Below are 26362 nucleotides of genomic sequence, written 5' to 3' on the forward strand. Positions count from 1 at the left end.
TTGTCCTTCTTTTCTTCCGAAGGTGGTTTTGGAATTTCATTTGAGCCAGAAGGTTGTTCTTCCGGGGTTCTATCCTCCTCCACATCCTGGTAAGGAAGAGGAGAGGCTCCATAGGCTTGATCCTAGAAGAGCGTTGAGCTTTTATATCTCGCGCATGTCCCGGGTCAGAGTGGATGATCAACTTTTCATTGGTTACGCTGGAAAGCGTTTGGGACAAGCTGTGACGAAACAGACTTTCTCGTTGGATTATTTTAGCTATCTCCGAGTGTTACCGCTTGGCGGGTAAGGACCCTCCGGCTGGCTTGCGGTCCCATTCTACCAGAGGAGTGGCTGCGTCTTCTGCCCTGCAGAGTGGAGTTCCTATTCGTCACATCTGTGATGCAGCCACCTGGGCTTCAGTACATACTTTTGTACGTCACTATTCCCTTGATTCCATCAGAGGGCAAGATCTGGCCTTTGGCAAGGCAGTTCTCTATTCCGCAATTTGATTGGGCATGCTAAATTTGTATTCTAAATTCTTTCCTACCTCCTTGCTTGGTACTGCTTTGGGAGTCTGTCATAGATATGGAATACGTCGGAGGAACCAATCCCCTCGAAGAACAAGTTACTTTCTTACCTGGTAACGTTCTTTCGATGGGATGGTCCGACGACGTATTCCATATCGCTCCCTCCCTGCCTTCCCCGCTGCAGAATTTCTTTTGCGATTGCAGCTTGCGTTCCGCAAGGCCTTGTGTGTCTGACTGGCAGAAGACTGGTGGCACACGTTCTGGGAAAAAAACTATAACTGAGACTATGGGCGTTGTGCGCCCTACTTATCACATCGGGTGACGTCGGCCGTCGGAGGAGGTCCTCGAGGACGGCGCATCGTCATCAACGCAGACGCCAAAGATTTTCCGAAGCAGCACAGCTGTGGACATTACCTGTCATAGATATGGAATACGTCGTCGGACCATCCCATCGAAAGAACGTTACCAGGTAAGAAAGTAACTTGTTCATCCCATAGACTCACCAGTTGATCAGGACCCCCTGGTCATGTACTCACCAATTGACAACCAACCCCTTCTGAATGAGGTGTTAGTCAAAGCAGCAGAGCACTTTCAAATAGAGACTCAAGAGGTACAAGATACGTATTTTGTAGAAGCAATCCTTGGGGATAAGAAGGCCGTTACAGTTTATCTCACTCCTCAAATCCATTCAGTGAAAAACACAGCCATCGCTGGAAATCCCTAATCTTATGCGGGCAGTGAACCCCCCGATTAGAGAAACTGTTTAGACCTGCCTCTTCGGACCCCCTGTATATCAGAGGGCAACTGAAGCCTGATTCATTGGTTGTAACTACAACAAGGAAAAGGGCTGGTACTCCCCTAGCTTCCTCTGAGGCCCCGCCTGACAAGGAATTTTCACGATGGGCAGAAAGGTTGCTTACTCTGCTGCTTTCCAGACTAGAATTGCTAATAATTCTACCCTGTTGGCCAGTTACAACTGCCACAAATGGGATGAGGTCTCGACCTTACTATCATCGGCCCCAGAACCACTTAAATCTCAGCTTGCCCAGGTAGCCGCAGAGGGCAGAGCAGTGTCAAGCTGCTTATTAAAGACCAATCTTGACGCCGCAGACAACGCAGGCAGAATAATAGCAGAGGGTACTATTATCCAGCGTCATGCTTGGTTGCGTCAATCTGGTTTTAAACTCAAGGTGCAAGCTACCCTTAACGTGCCCGTTGAGCCCAATGTGCTCTTTGACAAGGCTGTCGAAGACACCTTAAAAACAGCCATAGAAGAGTATGAGACTCTCGGGTCTCTAGGCCAAATCACCAATAAACCCACTGGCCAGAGGGGAAACAGGAATTTTTGTCTCTTTCGCGGCCAGAATTCTCAAAGGGGTTCCACTTATAGCCAAGGTACTACCTGGGGAAACAATCAGGGACAGTCCTCCGAGTATTACCCAAGAGGAGTGCAGACGCGGTAGAGGCACCTCTTCCCGAGGTGGCAGTCCACCTCAAAAGCAGTGACTATCCGCTCCAGTTGCCCTTCCATGCCTCTCCAGTCGGAGGGCGCATATCCAGCTTCACCCATGCATGGGAGGGAATCATCACAGACAGATGGGTACTGTCCACTGTAACAGGCGGATACTGCATAAAACTCCTTGAGCAACCCAGAACCATCCACCATGACAAAAGACCCATTCCAAGGAGGACCAGCGCATCCTCCTTGAGGAGATCGCCACGCTTCTTCTAAAGGACGCCATCGAGGTTGTCACGGCCAACCAGGAACACAAGGGTATTTATTCAACCTACTTCCGTGTGCCAAAGAAAGATCTAGCAATGCGCCAAGTAATAGATTTGCGCCCTGCGAACAAATATGACAAGCCACAAAAGTTCTGCATGACTATGCTACAAGAGGTAATCCCCCTACTAAAAAAGGGGGACTATATAGCAACACTGGATATGAAAGATGCCTATTTTCATATTTCAATGTTCCCAGCGCACAGAAGATTCTTGCATTTCAAGATAGTGAACCAGCACTAGCAATTCAAAGTGCTACCCTTCGGAATAGCATCTGCTCCAAGGGTATTCACAAAGGTACTGGCTGTGGTGGCAGCACACTTGCACAGGGAGGCAATCCCAGTGTACCCTTACTTGGACGACTGGCTGATTACAGGAGAGTCTCCCCTAATTTGCAGAAAAAAACCTTCAAAGAACTATCAACTTTCTCTTTCAATTAGGCTTCTCCATCAACGAGAAAAAATCAAGCCTAGTGCCAAGCACAACCAAACAGTTCCTAGGAGCTGTCTTAAACACTCAAAAGGGGTTGGTCTTTCCGTCAGAGGAAAGAGTCCAAAACATGTTACTGCAAATACTGCATTATCAGGCCAGCCGCCAGATAAGGGTGTGCAAAGCTATGCGCTTGCTAGGCATGATGGCATCTTGCATTTAACTAGTACCTCACGCACGCATGCAACCTATGCAGGAGTGGTTGGCGAAACAGTGGTCTCAGGCAAGTGGTCAGTAGGACGATCTACTGGTCGTTTCGCCAACACTAGTACAAAATCTTTGCAGGTGAACAAAAGAAAACCTGTTGAAGGGGAAACCCTTCTATGATCCGGAGGTACAAGCGATTGTCACAACGGACTCCTCACTCGCTGGGTGGGGTGCTCACTACCTTCACCACACAGCTCAGGGCCTGTGGTCTCATGCGGCAGCACAAAACCACATCAGTCTACTAGAACTTCTGGCAGTATTCAAAGCCCTGCAGGCATTCGAGTCTCACCTAGCGAACCAATCGGTGCAAGTCCTGAAACACAGCACTACTACAGCAATGTTTTACATCAACAAACAGATGGGGGGGCACACGGTCTCCAAATCTGTCCAGGCTTGTGTAACAAATTTGGAAATGGGCACTCAAACAGAAAATATTCCTGTCATCACAGCACGTTCCAGGGGAACTCCACTCTCTCGCAGACTCATTGAGCAGAGATGCCCTACCTGAAGAACACGAGTGGCAACTTCACGCAGGAGTCATAGAACACCTCTTCTCTCAATGGGGTTTCCCCACAATAGACTTGTCAAACGAAAACAAGCAATGCCCAGACGTCGCGTCCAGGTTTCCCCAGCCATGCTTCAAGGGGAACGCCCTATGGATGAACTGGTCAGAGAAATGTTCTTATACCTTTCCCCCCAACTCCTCTGAGGAAGGTGGTGAGCAAAATCCACAAGGAACAGGTGACGCTCATCCTAGTTGCTCCTATGTGGGCAAGACATCCCTGGTATCCACATCTGCGCAATCCGTTCCTGTACAATTTTCTCACTCAGCACAGGGGCTTAACAGTGCACCCTCAACCTTAAGTCATAGAGTTTGGACATCTTAATCTGCCACAGAGATGTATGTATATCTTGAAGGAATCAAGAAAGCCTAACACTAGGCACTGTTATTTTGACAAGTTGAGGAGATTTGTAATTTGGTACCAGTCCAAGCAAATTAACCCCATTTAATGTACCCCTTCACACATTCTAACCTACATGCTCCACTTGCTAGAGGCAAGGTTAGTATTCAACTCCTTAAAGATCCACCTGCCGGCTTTGTCAGCCTATACCACCTCCCATAATATGGTTTCATGGTGGAAGATACCTGTCATCAAAGCATTCATGGAAGGGATAAAGAGACTCTACCCTCCAATTTCAAACCCACCGCCAGGATGGGATCTCAATGTTGTACTCTCTAAGCTCATGGGACCCCCTTTCGAGCCGATGCATAAGTCTAGTCTCAAACACCGGACTTATAAAACTGCCTTCTTAGTGGCCATCACTTCCATAAGAAGAGTTAGTGAAATACAAGCATTGTCAGTGCAGGATCCTTTCTTTGTTCACAAAGACAAGCTGGTTTTACATACTCACCCTAGGTTTTCCCCTAAATTAATCTCCAAATTTCATGTAAACCAGTCTATTGAGCTACCGGCTTTCTTCCAGAAACCCACCAGCTCAGCTGAGGTAAAACTCCACATACTAGAAGTACAGAGAGCGGTCCTCTACTATGTAGACAAGACCAGACAGCTAAGAAAAACAGATCAACTGTTTGTCTCCATAGCGCCAGGCAGAGAAGGAGATCGCATTTCAAAAAATGCCATCTCTAGGTGTCTAGTCATATGTATACAATTTTGATATTCCCTATCAAACAAGACGCTGCCTTTTACGACAAGGGCTCACTCCACGAGGAGTACAGGAGCCACTCTGGCTTTTATTGCAAATGTCCCTCTAGACAGCATTTGCAAAGAAGATACATGGAGCACAATACACACTTTCACTCAGCATTACTGCATTGACACGCATTCTAAGACAGATACACAGGTGGGACAAGCGGTTCTAAGACATCTGTTCGCCCATGAACCTTCTCACATCCCACCAACTTCTTCTAACACTGCTCGCTAATCTATGTACAGCATGTGATCTAAGCAGATTCCACAAGCCTCAGAAGTGATACATTACTCGCTGTAATCATATTTCTGATGCTTGTATCTGCTTAGATTCACATGCGACCCACCCTTCCTCCCCTTGGAGAGAAGGTGCATGGATGCTTACGAGCTTGTCTGCTACGTATCTGCTTGGATACAACTGTACTCACGCTACACCCCATGTCATAAAAATAACAATCTGAGGGACCTGGACGTGTGAGGGATCATGGGTACAGTGGACGTCACACTAGCACGCTAGGGATAATATTACTGGCACGCCAGATCAACGTCCCTTTTTGGAGTTTTAAAATAACAACTGTAATACTCTGCAGCTTCCACTAGATGTCGGCCTGTGCACAGCATGTGAATCCAAGTAGATACAAGCATCAGGAATATGATTACGGTGAGTAATGTATCCCATGTATATATTTGTTGAATTGAACTGCCATGCCACTCGTTATTTTATTGAATGTGCAAGTCTGAGGGACAGATATCCTTTTGTTAGTGTTTCCTTTAGTTTAGTTTAGGCAGGGAGATCTTTGTCAGGGTAGGGATAGTGAGGCGTCCATCCTATCTTTTGATTTTATAAACATGGCTAATCTTAAACTCTTTACAAAGTTGTCCGCCTCACATTTCTGACCCCTCAAATAGGTCACTAAAGGGTTCCCTTCTCAATAGCTGAATTATTAGCCCGGCTTCTGACCCTCACCAAAATGTCTCTTTGGGTGTTTTCAGGCCCTGTGCTTGGTTGGATAATTCAGAGTTCCAATAAGAATGTCTTTAAAGTCTTCGTTGTTTTTCTCTTATTACCATCTGTGAATATAGAAATCAACTCTTCCTGCATTCCCTGCGTCAGTTAATCACATAATGATCCTCTTTGGCCAGATGCTTGCTGGTTTGTCGGTGCCCTGACTGCAGGCACCTGTCTACCTCTTCTGGCTTGGGCGGTGCTTCTCTGCTCAGTTGGTAGAGCCCTCCTGAGTCCCGAAGTTTTGCAGAGAGCAACGTTCCGTGGGCTGTTTGGCTCCTCCATGCAAGACACCTTCTGCGTCAAGCTGCTGCCTGACTTCGTCCTCAGGCGGGATGTTCACTCTTGCAGCCCACTCTCTGCTTACCCTGTCCCTTAAGGGGTGTTGGAATCACATCCCTAGTCCTAAAGGGTGGTACTTCCCTTGGGGAGAAGGGACATATTGCCTGGATTTGTCATACTTTATTTATGAAGTTATTTTGAGTTGAGGTTTGATATCATGGCACATGGACAGCATATGTAGTGTTGTTTGGAAAATGCACAAAGCATTCCCGATCTTATAGAAGCAAGCAAGTATTCCAGTTTTAGCTGATATTTTCGAATATTCAGGCCTGCACGCAAAAAAACTGTTTCCCCCGTCCACTCTCACCCTTAAAATGGGAGGGGTTTGACCCCCCCCAAACTCTCCCTCTGCCATAACCATTCCTACCAACCCCTCCCCCGACAGGCCCACGCACACTCCGGAAACGCACACTTGCCCACCCAATCCCTAACTTCCGTGCAACAAACACTTCTCCACAAAAACACACTTATCTTTTCCGCAGCCCTCTTCCCTCCACACTAAAAACATAACCCCACACAAACACGTATCTCATGTCTGTGAATTCTGTCTCCCCGTGCTTGTCCAGGCCGCACCTGTCAGCCCTTGCGCATACTCGTGTGTGGCCATCGACATGACAGTTGGATTTAGAAAAACCACACTTCGCGGTCTTAGAGCAGTCTTTTTTGTTTGTGATTTAAACAAGACCTTTTCACTCCACGCCAGTATTCCTTGTGCATCGCCTGCACTGTTAAATTCTAGGAAGGAGGCGTTTGCTTGACTGATTTAGAGGGGGACCCTATTGTCCCCAGCACAGGGTCTGGACCCAGACAGAGTGGAATAGTGCTCTCAGTCTCTGCCTTACTGTGTGCCCTCCCTTGACTGGGCTGGACACAGACCTACCCTTTACCCTGTCAGATGTCGGAGTCAAGACTTCCCTAAACCAAGGCACTGCATTTCCCTCGACCCCTAAAGCAAAGCTCTCCATTTCTCACGATCATGACTACTGATGGGAAGAGGCTGTCTGCACTGTGTCTATTGAGCCAAGAAAGGTAGTCTGCAGGGTTGCCACAGGAAAAAGGGTTGATGTTAAAGGTACCTCTTATGATAACATTTTAGGGTCAACCCTGAATGTATCCCAAGAGCATAGTTCAAAAGTGACTGGGATACAACTAGGCTTTCTAAGTAGCTGTGGTACATCCCTTGTAGTGTTCTGAAGACTACTTGAAGTTACTGGAAAAGAGACTAGACCCTGGAGGTGCCTGCATTATACAGGCAAAAAGTGGTTTATGATGAACTGCTTGCTTCCAGCTAGGACCACATGGAAAGGTGCAGTTATTGGTAGGATTTAGCATGGACAACATTATGCCTTGCCCTGGAGGAAGCTACTTTAACAAAGGTTCCTGTACTCTCTTCCCGCTGTTATTGACACTGTGTTTGAATATCACCAAAACATGGTGCAAGCGAGTGCTTGCTGAGGTACTCATCAAGCCAGTAAATGGCACGCTAAGTCTTGCTCTTATGTATAGGAAGGTCACAGACAGGTGGCTATCTGCCATGCTGCCCTGCATCTGGGCCACTGAATACATCCTCGCTGCCATGTCTTCTCCTCCCTAGCTCAAAACAGCACAGGAACTGCATAGGCAGAGCTGGCTAAGGTAAATGAACTTGCTTTGTTTAATTGGATAAGTGTCTTTTTTTGGTATTTGGTCTTTCCATCGAAAGCCATACCATCAAAAATTATTAATTGAATTGCCTTTCCATCGAAAAGCATATTCGATGAATAATTTCGATGGATAGGGTTAGTGTTAGGGTTGGGGGTTAGGGTTGGGTTAAGGGTTGGGGCTAGGATTAGATTACGGGTTAGGGTGTAAGTGTGAGGGTTAGGGGGGGCTAAGGGGGAACCCCCCTCCCCATTATAGAAAAAGAAAACGTCACAAGGAGCTGGCCAGTGCCGAAATTTCAGCGCTGGACAGCGCCATGTAACGTTTTAATGTAGAAAATAAAAGCATCGAAATGCTATCTTTTACATTTAAAAGTACATATCCATTCAATGGAAAAGTTTCAATGGATATGTACTTTTAATGTAAAATATAGAATTTCGATGCTTTTATTTTGGATGCATCGATGCATTGTTTTCGATGCAATGCCCAAAAAACCCTTTTTTTGCTTCCATTTAAAGATCCCAGTCTGGCTCTAGGACTGACTCTCCAGGTTCTGATGGGAGGCAAATTTGTTTTTCCTACTGCGTCCTACCTGGTAATTAACCTCTGACACAGGACCCTGCTTCTAAGAATGCTGTAGGACAATCCTCATATCGGTGGCTCAAGGAATGGGGAGACTTGAGAACCCGATGACTAGGATGCGCAGGAGGAGGCTGACCTTGCCCACATTGTAGTTCACTATTTGGATGGATCTTTTTTGCCTTGAAGACACCACAGTCACGGGACGCGACTTATGTACAACAATGTCTTCCCTCTGCATTTGCATGCCTGGCATTGGTATCTGTGATCCACGTTGAGGGCGGAGAAAGCCTGATGCTTCTTTGCAGGTCGGCCGTGCAATGCTGGGAGCTAGTTACTACTGTCCCAAACATGTGGCAACTAGCCATCCGCTATGAATCCAGTGCCTAGCGTCCGCCACCATTTGTGAAGCCTAGGAGGAAAGAGATGGGTCGGATTCGAGGACCAGATACCTAGGAGGATGTGATTTGCCTTGAAATGCCTCCAACTATCTGTGCTATAGCAGTACCTGTTGGAGGGTGGCAACGGGTAGACTTGCACCAGCCTCGAGCTGACCTTCATACCCTCTATCGATGTGACCTGCACCTCAGAGTGTTCCTTGTTGCATGCATTGTGTGGAGAAGTTTGGCCCTGGCACCCGACCTGCTCAGCTATTGGGAGGAAGAGGCTGGGCACAGGCTGTTTCTGTAAGTGCTCTGTGACTCAGCAGGGAACGTGTTCCCTGCTATCATAATAACCAGCAGGGGGCTTCAAGGTACATAATTACCCAGTGCTGAAATCCCCACATCTCCCCAGCTGTTCACATGTTGCCAGTCTGTGCGCATTATGCCTGCTGTAGCTCAGCCAGCCTGCTCTGCAGTATTTTGCGGTCAGGCAAACATCTGAACTGTTGACAAGCCCATTTGGATGCTGTACTGAACTGCAAGCCTACCGTGCAGTGCTGTGCAGCCTGGATCCATTTTGGCCTGCTTTGCAGATATCCAGGACCAGAGGGATTTATTGATTTGTTCAAATTATGTGAGCCACAACTACAACAAGGAACATATGCAAATTCACAGTTCATAAAATAATTATTTGAATATCTGTTGAAACTGGAAAGGGTTTGGTGAGCCCCCTGCCGGCCCCCCAACTTTGGAAACTGACAAAACAGGATGTTGTGTGGTTGGTTTTTATAGGTCACATGTTCATGACCAACAAAAAAACACACAAGTAGAAAGACTCCCGTCCTTGGTCCACTAAGTTTGGAAAAGCTAGTAGTGTCACTAGGGGAGTGTGACTATTCTGAGAAATTAGTCCCTTCTTTCCAAATTTGAGCCACCCTGTCGGAGGCTAGAGAGGTGAACCCCGCTAAGCAAAATCCTCCCTAAGGATTTGGGAAAGCGTAACCTCACTGGCAATGACTCCTCTAACCCCCTGGAACTCCCCTTTCCCCAGTGAACAAGGACTCCCATTCCTGTGTAGAACGCCCTATAAAGGAAACAATATCTGCATACATCGGAATTCAAGAAGAGAATTCCTTTTATCATGTCACTCAAAACAATCTGGATGACAGGTACAGTCATTTGGCTCAGGGCAGTGCTAATTACCATGAGGATGTGACACCTGATCCTGTCCAACACACCCACTCTAGGTCACTGGATACAGATAAGCAAAACGTCCTCGATCCCACCCACTGCAAAGGTTATATCTTAGACTGTGTAGTAGACCACAACTGAGATGTGGACATCAGCTCCAATACTCCATCCCCGTGAACCGACCACCACCACCTTATCCATTTCTACATCCCTAGCAGCAGTAGAAGGCCTATATCATTCATGTCTGTCCCACCTGCTTTAGCAAGATGTTCAGAAAGGATCAGCCCTTACTTAGACACTCCAGCTCTCAAACACCCTCTCTCGTCAGACCCTTCTGTGCTTGCTGAGCTCTACAACACCACGCGCAAAACTGCAGTTGACACCATTGCCCCGCTAGAGAACAAGAAAGCAAAAAAAAGAAACATGCTAACTCTTGGTTCTCCACTGAGCTCAAAGAACTATGCGGCCTTAAGAGCAAAGCACTAAGGAAATGGCAAGGTACCCACAGGAACCCACCCGAACGGCCTACAGAACTCTGGCAGCTCAATACAAAAAAGTGATCGTTCTAGCTAAATCTTCAGCATATAACGATAGGATCACCAACGCTACATCGGAATCAAGAGCTGTTTGCCGTCTTTAAAGAATTGGCCACTCCTGTCACGAACACACAGGATGTCGTGAAAGACTGATCGTGGCTGTTTGGACACTAGTGCACCAGGATTAATAAAATTTCACTTATACAGAAAAAGATCAACTCCCACCACAAGGCCCTATTCAAAGACTGTGCCTGTGTCCCATACGACCAGCACAGAAACCAAAGCGAAAACACTTTTCTTATTCAGGGAAGTAACTGAAAAGGAAGTGCTTGACATCATTCGGAAAATCAAACCGTCCAAATGCAAAGGAGATGTGTGTCCTCGTCAGAGTGTGAGGCCACCTTAGCCCTGTTCTTTACAGCTTTCATTAATGCCTCCTTCAATTCCAACACCGTCCCTGTTTGTCGTAAGGGAGGCGTGGGTTCACTTTGAGACACCAAACAATTACAGGCCCATCACCACCGTCCCATTCCTTCGGAGAAATACTGGCCAAAGTTGCCTATATACGCAAATCCAGCAGTTTCTGCAAGATAACATCCTGGGCAAAAAACAATCTGGTTTCCGCCCCGGGCCATGGAACAGAGTCTGCCCTACTTGATCTCATGATGCAACTAGGCGACATTATGGACAAAGGCAAGCTGGCACTTCTACTTCTACTAGATTTATTGGCTGTATTTGATGATACCCTATGTAAACAACTCAAAAACGCTGCCTACTTCTCCCTTGAAGCTACATCATGGATTGCGTCCTTCATGAGTGGGAGACTTACGAGAGTCTTCTCAGACCATGCATGCGCAGCACCTACCACCCTTCACTGTGGGGTCCTGCAAGGGTCTTGTAACACACCTAACCTATACAATATATTCACCTTACCTCTCTTCAATGACTTGGATGATCGCGGCATAGCGTATACAAACTATGCCGAAGACACTCAAGTCCTACTCCCTCTCACAGGCTCTTATGAACAGGACTCCGCTGCTCTAGCCAACATTTACGCCACCATTCAGGCCTGGATAGCAGCCAATAGGCTATGTCTCAACGGAGATAAAACAGAGATCCTCCTAGTAGGCACCAAAGGCACGCTCAACAAACTAGGCCCTCTATATAGGATGTTTAACATTGATAATACTCCCATCACTGTGTCATCAGCTGTCAAAACGCTAGGGGTCTTCATTGACTCTTCTCTGTCCATGACGCGCCAAGTCAGTGCTTTTGCGTCCTATTGCGTCCTCTGCAGCACTCACCACCAAAATTATCAATGCGGTCAAACGCTACTTGTCAACCACAAACTGCCTCACAATAGCCAGGGCTACCATTGGGGCCAAACTGGACTATTGTAATGACCTTTTCCTGGGAACCTCTACTAAAAACCTCAACAGGCTACAAGTCACCCAAAACAATGCCCTCAGAGCTGCGCTGAGCATCCCTAAAAGGTAACATCTCTCACAAGCTAGAAGAGAGGTGCACTGGCTGCCAGTCAAAGAGCGCATTCTATTTAAAACCATAGCCATCACACACTAATGCCTCTCTCACTGCTCCCTCCCACCCCCTACTTATCCGAAAAAATACCAGTCACCTCCTCCAGATCCATTCAACCCCATCACTCTAATCAGATACATGTCCCTGCTTTCAAAAGAATCAAAGCGGGAGGCTCCAGCTGCCAACATCTAGCACCAAAAAACTTGAATGCCTTGCCCACCTCACTTTAGAAATGAAGCCGCCTACACAGTCTTCCGTAAAGATCTTAAGACCACACTCTTTAACTAACTCATGTGCACCAGACCCCCCCGGCACTCAATTGAATGGTAGCTAGCATATTTCTAAGAACTGCCTGTGCGGCCGATTTAGTTCCTCTCTAACCCCAGATCCAACATTCCATAGACAATACTACTGTCATTGCAAGTTTTCTTTTTTTTGTACTGTCTTCTCTTGCAATGACATTTCCCCCACTGCACGAGCCACCACGTTCTGTTCCACTGTAACCAAGGAAGAAATGGCTAACCCCACCATGTAAACAGTAACTCTCTCTGTAGTTCCCTAACCATGATTGTCATCGATGTCTTTACTCTGTACTCCACTCACAACTAAGTAAGCCTACTGTAACAGCGCCACAATGCCTAAGGGCCGATTGTGCACTTTATAAATCTAAATTAATAAATAATAAGGCAGTCTGCCCGGATTGAAGGAGAAGCGATCCGTGGAGGTGAGCCTCTGACGTTTGCATGTTAGGTAGAGGTATGCGAGCAGTCCAGAATGAACCTCAGGCACAAGGTAGCCATTTTTCGGATTAAAGGCTTTATTGAAAATAAAAAGGGGCTGGGAAAAATGCCTCTTACCCTGCTCTGAGAGGAATTTCCCTACCTAAATCAAAACTAAGGATCTGTCTGTCAGAATGCCCAAACAAGACTGGCCTGTGTCCTAAGTTCTATTTTGATGCTCGCACTATAAACTAAATTCTGAGGTGGAGATGGAAATGTCTTTAACCTTGGATGGTTTAGAAAAGTTTTCATAAAGAAAGAATAAATGGCTGCAACACAAGTTCTTCACGGATAACAGTCCTTTCTCCAGAGGGCGGTTCCCTTCCCCTGGATTCTCTGGTGTTTCACCAACAGTTATTTATACCTTTCTTGGCCAACAGTCACACTTGCATAAAACTGCTTGACTTTGAAACTTTGTCTCTTTCAGGATTCCTGGTATACCTTTCTACCAGGGTTTTGTTCCTCCTCTCCTGGGTAACACAATCCCTTTTCCTAGTCCTGCTGGTTCTTTTCTGGACCTCGTTGGATCTTGTGCATTTCTTGTTACTGCCTGGTATACTCTCCTGCCAAGGCTTCTGGTTCTCAAAGATTTGTGATTGCCTGGTGTACTCTCTTGCCAGGGCTTCTGTTCATGCAGGGCCTTTACCCTTTCCCAGAATTACATATAAACTGTATTCAATGATCTGTCCTCCTAATATATTATCCTGCTTAGGTTTCCGAAGTACTTGCACTGCACACATTATTTTGTTTGTAATGGTTTTGTTTTTGGTTCAATTCCCCCTTTTCATATGTCCCTTCGCTTTCTCTGTTACATTGTGCATACTTATCTGCATTCGGTGTAGTCAAAGATGTGCCCCAGCGTACCCGCTGTCTCTGGGTGGACTCACCGGCTCTTGATGGCGTTTCTGGATTCTTCCGCAGTCAGCCAGCAAGGGATCTCAGCATGTTTCCTTCTCGCGACTGCCCCAGCTTTGTTCTCCTGTCTGTTGCGGCTTCCACTTTTCACGTTTGCTTTCTTCTTGACTCCGCTAAGTGAAGCGCTGCCGTTTGTCACCTGCTAACGCCCAGGAGTACCTCGTCGGCTCCTGACGTTCCCACAGCATGTCGGGCGCAGCAGCTTCTTGCTTGTTCAATGGTGAGCCGCCTGGCTCCACCACGCCGGTCCCAGCCTTCCTGTTTCTCGACTTTCGCAGAGAGGTTCAGCTCTCCCACCAGCAGTAGACACAGCAGACTCTCTGCTTCTGCTTTTTAAACTTCCTGGGACAAGGTGCTTGCGAGCAATCACTAAAGCGCTTGCTGAGCTTGTGGCCTTTTCATGGTTCGATTAATTTTCGCCCCAGTATTTTGAGAAATCTGGGAAAGGAAGTCCATTGATGTAAATTGACTCAGACAACTTGATTAAGTATTTTCAAAGGCTTTACAAGGTAGCCTAAAGGAGGAAGGTTGGTCTATAGGTTTGAGGAAAATATTGTCCCTATTCGTCAGAGGAGACTGAGTGAATGTATGACTCTAGGCCATGAGGGTATTGGGTAGGAGAGGGTTATTTTCAAGGGAAAATGGGGTTCCCATGTCTCACCTGATGAAGCCATGACATCTCGCTGGAGGTAGTCTCCTCCCATGTGATCCTCCCTCATTTATCCCCCCTTCCCCCCTAGGGTCAAGATCAGATAGCGACTGCCATCCCCTGGCCTCATGGGAGGAGGTCGCCGCTTGGGAAATCAGTGATGACCACCAGGTTCATCACATATGGCTATGCTTCTCAGTGGAACGAGCAGTTACAGAGAGCAGCATCAGTGAAGGAGAGAGACATTGCCGAGCAGGTGATGAACTGCAATACTGCAGCGAGACCGGGACCGAGAAAACCTGGTCCCACCGGGAGGCGTGACCACGCTGACACAGTGTTGGGCAGTGAGTCTGAGCAACAACTCGGCCCAAACCGCTACCAAGAACTGATCCCTCCACTTGCAAGAGTGAAGGAGCTAGCGAGGAAGAAAACATTGAACAACCCTTTGGAAGCTGCCAGAGAACGGAAGAAGGCAAGAAGTTGAGTAAGTGGAGACTGCCTCACTGGAGCGAATCCCCAGTCAGAGACGGTACACTGGCAGTGCTCACAGTGGAGGGGCAGTGGGAGACCAAATGGGACCAGTGAAAGTGGAAAGGAGTTCAGACTCACAGGCCCTAAGGAAAAGGAATATTTTCTTAAAGAGAACAATTCTGACTGGTCATAAGGCCCAGTTATAACAACAAATCAAACTGAGTCTGGACATTACGTCAAACTAAGAGAAGTGCATCTAAAAGAGGGTTATCAACAACCCTGGGAGATGAGATTGGGGGAACCATTCGAAGCTATTGAATGCATAGGGATACGACTCAAACAAGTCGAGGAAAAAGTCAGTGACAACCTAAGAGTGAGCAGTAAACTGAGATACCAAAGCAGATGGTTGGAAAGGGATTAAGGAGCTATCACTTCGTTTACACCAAATCAAAACCTTTATATTTTCTGGAATTTGAGACTTTGTGAGTGTTGGGAAATACATATTTTATTTTTGTTGTGAACTCTTTTTGGACAAAGACAATAATTGGTAAAGGCAAGAAGAATTCTCTGTGTGAGTAGAGGTCAAGGTTACATGAAGTATAGAAGCAGGTTATACTGCTTACTTTAAGTTGTGTTTACTGTAGTTGTAGGGTCAGGTAGAAGATAGGTTTGGACAGAAGATTCATTTTTTTGACTAGCACCTTAGTATAGTTTTGCAGGCGGGGAATCTCCCATTAGCAATAGGGATAGAAAGTCATTTCTTTCATTTTATATTAATAAATCTCATTGAACACAATGTCTTCTGACCAAGTCTTTCTTCTAGTCTGCCACAGTAGCCAAGGTGTCACATTAATAATGACTGTCACGAGGAAGAGGGATGAGGAGTAATGAGTTTATAATACAATTCTTCTATTGGCAAGTAGGTAAAAATGAGAATTTAAATATACTGATCAAATTCCTGCCTTTTTACCAGCATGAAATGTGGGGTTGAATAATATGTAAGCTCCTCACCCTTTTCCCACATCTACTATAAATCAACACTCGGTTGGTGAATAATTCTGTGGCACTTCCAAGTTGCTTAATTCGATCCTCACTGAAGTTGTCACCACATCAGTGTTTGGCGGTAAGTACTCCAATCTAATGCTCTCCAACTCTTTTCATGAGTGGATGCCTGCTTGGCAGTTCAATCCTTGGTCAGCGTCCTCACTTCCACTGCGTCAACACCTGTTGGATAAGCACAGAGTGTTTACTTTGATGTAATCCTGCTACCTCATCTCTGCCTCCTGTAATTCTTTTCTGTGGCCTGCCCTCTCCTTTGAACATGCACTTTCCAGGGTGAATGTCCCATCTGGGTTCTCTGACCACTACCCGACAGAGGGTCAGTCCATGCTCAGTAATGTAGCAGCAAGCTTCATGATGAGACTTTGCAATCACTCGAGCCAGGGCACAGACCCTTCAGTGGAAGGGGTTTCTGCAAGATCCCCCATTAATCATCTACAAGAAGCTATCAGCTGTAGTCCCGAGACTTTGCAGGGCTAGCTATCCTCTGTGGCATGGATCCCTGCGGGTCAGGTGGCAAAGGCATTTTACTTTGTGTGAATGCATCATGAAGTAGACACAGACAACTAAATTAAAGGTTGGGCTACAACCATTTAGTCAACAGAAATCAGGTTGGAAAAATGCCTAACTTGCCCTATGCAAAGGTGGGATTTCCCTACCTAAATAAACCAAGGATGGTCTACGTTGGGACGTCCAAAGTAAAAGTCTGTGTCCAAAACCTAAGATTGCCCTCACAGCTATACAATATGTAGGGATATAGGCACCGAAACAAGAAGTGTTCAAATACAAGTTCAGAGCTTCTTCTAGCTCTTGGTTTGGAAAGGGTCTCCCTTCCCCAGTGTTAAAGATATTTCACAATGCAGAGGGGTCCCCTTCCACAATATTTCAAGTCTTTTAGGTCTTCCAAAACACATTTCTTTGTGATACTTTCCAGCCCTTATGGTTTGGTTGCCTTTCATATAGCAGGAAGGATGTGGCAGGGGAACCAGTTTGGAAGCAGCTTTAGGGGCTGATTGATTGCGAGTCAGTAGTTTCACAATGATTGTAATCCTTTTTTGGCCTGCTTTATCTACTCTATTGGAGTGGTGTGAGTGTTTTTCCAATCATTTTTGGTTAGCACTGTGTGCTAATCTGGTGGGTTTGACTAGTGTTTTTGTGGCCTTTGACCCTGTTTTTTCTGTGCTGGCTTGCATCCAAAGTGTGCAGTCCGTGAGTTGTAGTCCTTTGTTTGTGTCTGGCCTTTTCCCAGTCCCACCCTCCCCTCTTGCAATTGGTTGGAAAAGTCAGGTGTGTTCGTGCTTTGGCTTCAGCAGCCATTTTCCACTTGCTTTGTGGACTGCCATGAGGAAGGATGTGGCAGAGGAAACTGTTTGGAAGCAGCTTTAGGGGCTGGTTGATGCTGAGTGAGTAGTTTCATTTTGTGTCACATGTTTACCCTATCCATCCTGTTGCTTTACATACGTATGCTGCAATGTACGCCCCTGGTCCTGCTCTCGTGCTTGTTCGCAGGTGCTTTTACTGACAACCACCATAATCACACTACTACGCTTACTGTCCTATACACTATCATTCAACTAGAATATAGCTATTCTATGACACATTCGGCCTAGTTGTTCTCATACCAACATGACCCCACGAACATCTCATCATCCTAATAAAACACAGCTAGCTGAGCACATACCGGCTAGCTTAGGCGTCTCCTCAGGCCTAACGCAGCCGGAACTCAGTCTGGGTGTCCACCCTCCAGACCGAACACATCCACCTGATTTCCACACCTACTGCTAAGAAGCGGCTATCATGCAACCACCACACCAGCTGCACACACATCTGGTGTGCCCACGCACCATACTACACTCTCTCTCTCTCTCTCTCTCTCTCTACTGACTTGAACTGCGGTTCCCAAGGGCGTACAACCTACCAGCGATTAGAGGTCATACCAATGATACATAAGGCGCTATATAAATGCCAAGTAACATAACATATATATTAGGAGGGAAACCCAAAAGCCACTTTCACCAGATAATGAATTCTCTACCTATTTTTGGGCACTCGATCAGAGTATAATACAACAAAAGGTAGATAACTACACGACAGCAAATCCAAATTCTGACTTCAGTTGAATTAGCTTCTGTGTGAGCGTTTTCTGAAGTTCACGGATGTCATTTTTGCACCAGTGTTGATTTTTTTCTATGCACTAGAGCTTCTTGAGCGTCACAAGTACTTTATTTTTAATATGTGGTTTTATATTATGTATTAAAGCTGATTTAATTTGTGATGAATTGTTTTTATGCCTGTTTCTAATGAATTGGAAGTGTTTTTGAATTTAATATGTATTGAATTTGCACCATTTGCCACCAATGCATCTCTTGCAGCTCGGACCTCACTCCGAAGCTGTGCCTGGTCACGCCAGTTCCTGTTCTGTGGTTTGCCGCAAGCCTTCACCTTCCTTAAGTCTTGCTTCCCGCTGCATACACTGTGCATCTAGCCAGGGCTCTTGAGCACTCCATCTGCCACGCTGCCTTCCAGGAGAGGTGTGCGCTCCTCCAGCAGTCCGTAGATCTGCTTCCACAGCGGACTCCATTTTCACTATTCTTGCTGCGTTTAAACCTCCCACCAGGATGATTGGTCTGAAAATGACTAGACCGCTCATTGCCGACTTGGGAGTTCTGCATTGCTTTTGCTGACCTCCTCCTTATCCCAGTACATAACTGGTATTTGTTTGTATGTGAATCAATAAAGAGAGGATGTGTTTCTCTGGCTGGTCTATTCCTTGTGCCAGTAGCTAACCGGTGTCTATTGGGAAAAGATTTATGGGAACAATAGGCAATGTATTGACAGCCTATAAAGGCCTGGGGAATGGTGGACGCATTGTGAAAGGGTAATGGGGGCGGTGCCGTGTCTCACTCAAGGTTGCCTTGTCGCCACTCCCAAGTCTCCTCCACCCGGGTAGTCCTCCCTCGCATATTTATTTTTTATTTTTGTATTTGTAAAGCGCCTAGCAGCCTGGAGGCATTGAGGCGCTGTTTTAAGAATGTGTCTTAGTTACAGGACTTTTGGGGGGGGGGGCAATACAAAGGTTACAGTAGTCGAGTGCCTTATATGTTGGCATGACGAGCAAGGACATATGAAGAATACATACATACTTGTAGTAAAGTCCATTGTGTTGATCTTATACGAACAGCATGGTTTTTATTGCTTTTCTAAAGACCGCGTGTGATTCAATGCCTCTGATAGGAGGTAGCAGGTTCCAGTTGGTAGCTGGTAGAACTGGGAAGCTAGAGCCGCCTGCTCTAATCCTGAGGCTTTTGGGAATGGTTAGTTGGTTGGTGTGGCTAGATTTGGCGGGTCAGATTGAGGGGGCGCAGAGACTCTTTGCCCGAGGTAGCGTGGTGCTGTGTCATGGCGACATTTGTGGGTAAGTGCCAGGGACTTAAAGAGGATACGTTCTTAGACGGATAACCAGTGGACAGATTTCCTGGTGGCCAAGATGTGGTCCCTCTTTGAGACCCCGGTGGCTGCTCTCAAGTCATTGTTCTGCACCGTTTGAAGTTTCCTGGTGTTCCTTGCTGAAGTGCCTAGTAGAAGTGCGTTGCAGTAGTCTAGGCGAGATCCTATGATTGCTCTGGTGCTGGTGAGGGAATTTTTTCTTGCGTTAGGAAGGGCCTGGCGGCAGTGATAAGTTTCGAGTGGTAGGCTGCTGCTGCTGATGATATTGCATTCACCTGTCTGGTCATGGATCCGATGGCGAGGGCCATATCCAACCCCAGGGTCAGGATCCGATGGCGAGGGCCTTTCCCTGGCCACCTGGGAAGAGGATATATTGGGGAAAGAAGTGAGGACACCCTCAGATTCCTCTCATTTGTCACAGGTGGAAAGAATTCCTCTTCGGTTTTCCTCCGTTTATCACAAGGGCTCACATTGACTTCTGCACACATGTGGCAAAGCTCTGCCAGGCTCTCTTCCATATGGCACAGGTTTTGCGTGGCTCCTCTGCACCTCATGTCAAGTGTCCAATTTGCCGGCATAACAACTAAAGGGGTAAATGCTTTGTTCATGTTCTGATGCCTCTAATGACAATTGTTCTGCTGGGCTCCTTAGTACCGCTCATCTCAAGTGATTGTTGATTGTATTTTACATCCTTTTTGGCGAGTGTATATTTGGTTTATTCGGCACTGCTCATAAACTGTGCTCCAGTGGTCTTCTCAACATGTTCTTGCCACTTCTGTTCAGCTCCTTTTTGGTTAAGTCCTGTGATCTGCTTCTCTGCACTTCGTGGGTTAAGTTCTTGTCTCTCCTGATCAGCACTATTGTGTCTGTTTCCTATGTCTTGAGTGTTGCATTTGATGGAGTGTGGGTGATGTCTGAGTGAAGGATGTCATGGGTGGAATGTGTATGGTCTGTGTACAATGCCCCACTCAAGGTGTTCTAGGGATGTCAGTTAGAAGATGTAGCCTGGGTGGTGGGCACCGGTGGGTCCTTCCTTGAATGTACTAGATTTACCTATTAAAGCAACTTTTGTATGTAACTCACCTACATGGAATCATTGAAATATAACCAGCACTTCTCTCTATGCTGTGCTCAGGTTCTCCCTTTGAGTAAGATGTACACCAATATCAAGCTTCTCTGACTCATTTCCTGCTTCAAATAATGCTGACTCCTCCAGCATTCGTTTTATATTTCCATTTTCCATTTTCCATCTTCTGATTCTTGGTTATCGTCCTTTGCTCTTTCGTGCCATTGTCCTGGATCCCAGCAACCTCACACCTTCTTGTCCACTTACAGGCCCCGCTTTGTGAAAATGTAAAGGAGTCTGCCATCTCAGACTAATAGTTTGTTTAATAGTTTGCCAGATGGCAATCGCAGGCCGACCCCCAAATCGGCCACCTAATCTCACTTTGGTTGTCTGGGGGAGGGAGGTGCTTGATTCCATGCCTGTCTGAATTCTCTAATCGCAGGGCCACCATTGTCTGAGGTCATGATTCCGCATGGGTGGAGACTCTGTATCCTAGGTACAATGTCCCTCCAGGGAACCTAGTTATTTTTGATTTCTAAGGTGCTCTCTGTAATGCACAGAGGTGCCCAGTATTAGGTTCTGATGGTTGTTACTCACCACATATTTTAACTCTTGATTGAGAACCCACTTCATCTGAACATCCAAAAAGCCTGCATCAATGAATGGGAAAATAAAATGGCCTGCAACAAATAGCACTGACAAACCTTATGAATAGTGTCATTTTACTTTTTGTGGCAATTTCATGGTCCTTTTTAGAATAGATTTCAACAGACCACTGAATAGAAAATAGCTAAATCAAATCTAGTTTTATTGCCAAGTTAAGTAACCTATGCATTATACATTGTACAGTTACAATTTCAATTCTTGGCCCCCTTCCGCTCCTCTAAGGCCATCATTAATGTCTACGCTAATGGGACCGTCTTGGTCCAAGGTCCTCAGGCCAACCTTCACCTCTTTGATAGACGCTTCCCTCGCCTCATCAACTTCCTTTCCTCCCCCCCTGTCCCCCCTCCGCTGTCCTCGGCTACCTTGCCTCTACCCTGCCCCCTCTCGTGCTCCTTCTTCACCTCCTTCTTCTACACCTCCGCAGGGCGTACCTCTGATCTGTACCCCTCCCCGGAAGTCCTTCAAGGCTGGCAACCTTCTCCACATTGCCACTCTTAACTCTCGCTCTGCCATCAAGCATTCCTCTGATATCTGTCGCCTTCTTGAGGAACTGGACCTTGACGTCCTCGGTCTCATGAGACATGGTTCACAGCCAGCTCTGTCACCAGCTTTGACACACTCCTACCTGACGGTTACAAGATCTTCTCCGTGCCCAGGCCCAACCGCGCAGGTGGGGGTGTTGCCCTTATCTTCCCTGAGTGGATTCCTGCCACTGTCACTCCTACGCAGACCTACTCCTCTTTTGAATGTTTTGTCTGCCGACTCTCTCTCTCTCTCCTAGCCATTCCCTTACCGTGGCTATTATCTATCGGCCACCTGGTCAAATTTCCTCCTTCCTCTCTGAGTGGGCTGACCTCCCCTCCTCACTCCTGTCCTCAACCACTCAACTCCTCTTTCTTGGTGACTTCAACATCCACCTTGATGCCTCCTGTCCCCCCACTGACTCTTTCGTGACCTCTGCGACTCTCTCTCACTCTCTATTCTCCCGTCTGGGCCTACTCACTCTGCAGGGCACACTCTTGATGCTCTGATCTCTTCTGACCTTCCCCTCTCTGTCCCTCTCTCCATTCCTCTCTCCTGGAGTGATCACTTTCTCCTAACCTCCCACCTCACCCTCCCTACCCCACAGGCAAAGCCACCCTCATCATTGCCACCCACCTTCGCGATCATCCGACCCATGAAGCGCGTGTCAGTTGAGGCTTTCGCTGCCACCTTCTCGCCCCGCCCTCCCCCTTCGGCTGACTCCCACCCTGACACAGCCCTCTCCATGCTCCACTCTGCTATATCTGATACTCATGATATCCTTGCCCCCGTCATGAGAATCCGCCTGAAGCCCAAAGCCAAATGTAACTCCTGGTATGACTCGGATCTCGTCACCCTAAAACGCAAGTGCAGGGTGGCTGAGAGGAAATGGCGTGCTTCATGTTCATCCTCTGATAAACTGGTCTGCCGCCTGCTCCAAAGGCAATACCGTCTCTCCGTTCTCACCAAAGAGAGAGCCCTTATCCAAGCCCGCATCTCTGCGGCATCCAACAACTCGGCTGAACTCTTTAAAATCTGCAAGGAGCTTGCCAACCCTGCTGCAGTCTCTACCTCTCCTGTCCCCTCCCAGGCCCTCTGCACTGCACTGGCCTCTCACTTCATCTCAAAATCTCATGACATCCTGTCCTCACTGGCTGACTTCTGCAACCACTCCTTCGCCTCTGGAGTCTTCCCATCCCCCCTCAAGCACTCCCTTGTGCACCCTCTTCTCAAGAAACCCTCTTCCGACCCCTCCTGTCCGGCTAACTATCGCCCAATCTCCATCACTCCCTTCCTGGGCAAGCTCCTGGAGAAACTGGCCATCTCCCAGCTTAGCCTCCATGCTGAAACTGTTGGTAGTCTCCATGACCATCAATCTGGCTTCAGAGCGGCCAGAAGCACGGAAACTGCTCTTCTGAACATCCGTGAGGACCTGCTCTTGAACCTTGACTCCAACACTCCGTGTGTTCTCATTCTGCTCGATCTCTCTTCTGCCTTTGACACTGTCAACCATGCCATCCTGCTCAACCGTCTCCGTGATAACCTGGGTATCACTGGTCAGGCTCTGGCGTGGCTGACCTCTTTCCTTTCCAATCGACCCTCCCAGGTCCAACTTGGGTCCTTCCTCTCTGACATCTTTTTCTCCACCAGTGGTGTTCCCCAGGTATCTAATCTCTCTCCCTGGCTTTTCAACCAGTATCTGGCACTCCTTGCCCACCGCATCGCCGCTCTCTGCCCCTACTTTCAGTGCTATGCGGACGACACCCAACTCATTTTCAGGCTACCCTCGGCCTCCTCCTCTCCTTCCCTCATCTCCGACTGTCTGTCTGCCATCCAGGAACGGTGTGCCGCCAATGACCTCTGCCTTAATGCTAGTAAGACTGAGATTCTACTCATCGGCACACCCACTCCCTCCTTCCCTGTAGCTCTCTGGCCAGCCTCGCTTGGCCCTCCTCCTGCTCCTACCTGCAAGGCAAAAAACCTCGGGGTCATCTTCGACTCCACACTCTCCTTCTCTCCTCATATATCTGACGTTTCTAAGAAGTCACACTACCAGCTCCACCTCCTCAGAGGTATTCTTCCCTTCCTCTCCTTCCCCCAGAAGCTCACTGTCTCCCGAGCCCTGGTTCTCTCGAAGCTGGACTACTGTAACAGCCTCTATCTTAATCTGCCTGCCTCCACTCTCCGCCCCCTGCAACTCATCCAGAACAGAACTGCGAGACTTGTCCTTGGCCTCAAGCCCAGGGACCATATCTCTCCAGGACTGAAATCTCTACACTGGCTCCCAGTGCCTGCGAGGATTAAGTTCAAAACCCTCTGCATTGTCCACAAGGACTTCTGGGGCCTGGGGCCTAAATACCTTCAACTCTCTCTTCCTAAATATCTTCTCTCCCGAGCCCTTCGCTCATCCATCTCCAACTCCCTCAGGGTCAGCCGCTTCTCGAAGCAACGAGCTGGGGGTAGATCTCTCGCCGTGGCAGGGGCCTCCCTCTGGAACAGCCTTCCTGCCTCCCTGAAACTCGAGGAGAACCATTTCCGGTTCAGGAAGCACCCCAAAACCTTCCTCTTTGCTTTTGCTTTCTCTCACCCTCTCCCCTGCTAAATTCTCGACTGAATCTGCACCTAATCTGCAACTGGGCCACTCTAACCGACCTCGGTCCCGGGCCCAGCCACTCTCCTCTTGCACTGCCTCCCTGGCAACCCCTGCACTGAGGGACTGTTTCTGTTATCCCTACAGCCCCCCCCCCCTTTCCCAGCACTTGTCTGCACTTACCTTGCACTTGCTACCAGCTGGCCCTATTTATTTAATTTATTCTACTTACTTGTACTGCACTTCCCCCCTCCCCTTCCCCTTGCACTTTTCCCTTCCCCCTCCCCCTGCACTCGCGCTGTCTGAATGACACCTGGCCTAGTAGGATCGTTGTCTGTCTTCCCCTTGTTCCCCCCTCCCTGCCTCGTCGCGCCTTGAAACACTTGTGTATAGGCGCGTTACAAATGCCATATCATATCATAAATATTAATACAAGCAGAGCATTGCATACAATTTGATTACATTAACCAGGGGCTAACGGGTTAACATCAGTGCAGCCCCATCATTCCTCCCCAAAGAGGGCTGCTGGACAGGCCTTACTTTATGTACCTGAATGGCCAGAGAGATCACTGATCCATCAAATCTTCTGTTAAAAGATGGTATACCTCCAGAAAACTGGTATAAATGAACAGGGCCTTTTCTCAGGGTAGTCCAGGAGAGATTGAGAACACCAAAAACCTAAATAATCAAAACAAGACACCAACTCCAAGAGGGAGTTGACGAGCATGGCGTGGTTTGAGATTACATCACTACCCAAGGAGCATAACATAGACTTTGGTTAATCAGTGACCAGTTGCTTTGGTTCACCGAACAAAATGAATGGTCTCCGTAAACCCTGGAGAGCTACTTGAGTCCCAGCTTATGTAATCACATCATCAGAATATATGAGAAGTAGAACCCCCTGCCCCTCTATCACTGGAAGGCCAGCATTCAATTATTTCAAATGGCTGTCCCGTCATTTGAAAAACCCATTACACATTAAACCGAAAAGGTGCCAGGACATTGCCCTGTTGTACAACAGCTTCTACTGGCAAACCCAGGAGCGAGCATCTTGGTAGCTAAACAGTTTTTACATCTAAGGCTAAGTTTTCTTTTCCTGAAAAGTTGCAGCAGTATGTTCTCTTTCCACAGGCTGGATGGTATGTCCTCTTCACAAAAGAGAACGGCCAGGATCTTCCCTGCACGCTGTATACTTTTGCAGGTGAACAAAAATAGGTATGGTTGGGCCTTGCAGTTCAATTGACTGCTGTTGGCTGTAAAGAAATATAATTCATATGGGTAGTGCTTTCAGTGCATATAGGGTGGGGTACAGTGTTAAACTTGTTCAGACTGAAAGTGCAGGTTTCAGCCGATCGAACCACATTGCCAAGACATAGGCTAGTCTCTCTTGCACCCACCTGTCAGTGGTGAATGCTGAGGGCACATAAGACTCTCAGGAAAGACCAGGCAGCAGCATCTACCCCCCCCCCTCCCCCTCTAGCATTTCTTAAATTGTCAGACCACCAAACACTCCAAACACTGAAAAGGCAATGCCAAATGTACTACCAAGTCCCTTTCAGAATTGAGATCTTCTCAAATATCCTACTGCAGGGTGTCTGCAGCCTGTGGTTCTCCAGATGTTTTTCACTACAGCTCTCTTGATCCCTCACTATTAACTATGCTGGTAAGGACTGATGGGTCTTGCAGTCCAACATATACAGAGATTTGACAGTTCCTGACTCCTAAAATCTTGTGATGTTTGGTAATCACATTGTGCGCCAATCCTCCCTTTCTACCATTGTCTCGCTAATTAAAATCTGCTAGGCCTGATGCCGAGCCCTCGATTTGCGCGACACCTACAGGAACACACTGGGGCAATGCTGGGGTATTTGATTCATTTCAGGAAAGATCTGGGCTCACCGGAGATCATATCCTCTCCCCTTAAGCTTGGCTGGTGCAGTGTGGTCTCCCAGATTATGTGGGGTTGGCCACTGCCCAACCCTGCTCTGATGCACCCGATCTTAGCCTGGTTTCCATGGTTTTGCACATGGTAAGCCCACCCTAGAGGTGTCTGCTTCTGGCCCAGCTGCTGGTGAAAAACGCTGGGGATGTATCGTAGGCTAGAGAGCTGCACTGTTACCTGTGCTTTGTGTTCGTACTGTGCGTGTACAATTGTGGTGTACCACAGGCATCCAGAGGGGTGAAACTTCTCTCACTCCTCTTCTCTTGCAGTGCAATAAAGTAGGGGGGGGGACACTGGGTTGATGTAACCCCCACATACCTGCAAATGTTGAAATGGCGATTTACAGGTG

The 26362-nt window shown here is 47.4% G+C and overlaps 1 protein-coding gene across 5 annotated transcripts in view; it reads left to right on the top strand.

Annotated features, from left to right (window-relative positions):
• VTI1A (vesicle transport through interaction with t-SNAREs 1A) overlaps window positions 1–26362 on the top strand; it is a 1940034-nt gene that overhangs the window by 803918 nt on the left and 1109754 nt on the right. Inside the window, exon 7 of one of the 5 annotated variants that reach the window (XM_069611796.1) lies at window positions 18153–18533. The exons of the other annotated variants lie outside the window; for them this stretch is intronic. Within the exon in view, the coding sequence (XP_069467897.1) occupies window positions 18153–18265 (113 nt within the window). The 3' untranslated portion in view covers window positions 18266–18533. Of the gene's footprint in view, window positions 1–18152; window positions 18534–26362 lie in introns of those variants that run through there. 5 annotated transcript variants of the gene reach the window in all.

The sequence above is a fragment of the Ambystoma mexicanum genome, chromosome 8, assembly GCF_040938575.1.
Source record: "Ambystoma mexicanum isolate Mex_15411 chromosome 8, UKY_AmexF1_1, whole genome shotgun sequence".
Taxonomy (NCBI): domain Eukaryota; kingdom Metazoa; phylum Chordata; class Amphibia; order Caudata; family Ambystomatidae; genus Ambystoma; species Ambystoma mexicanum.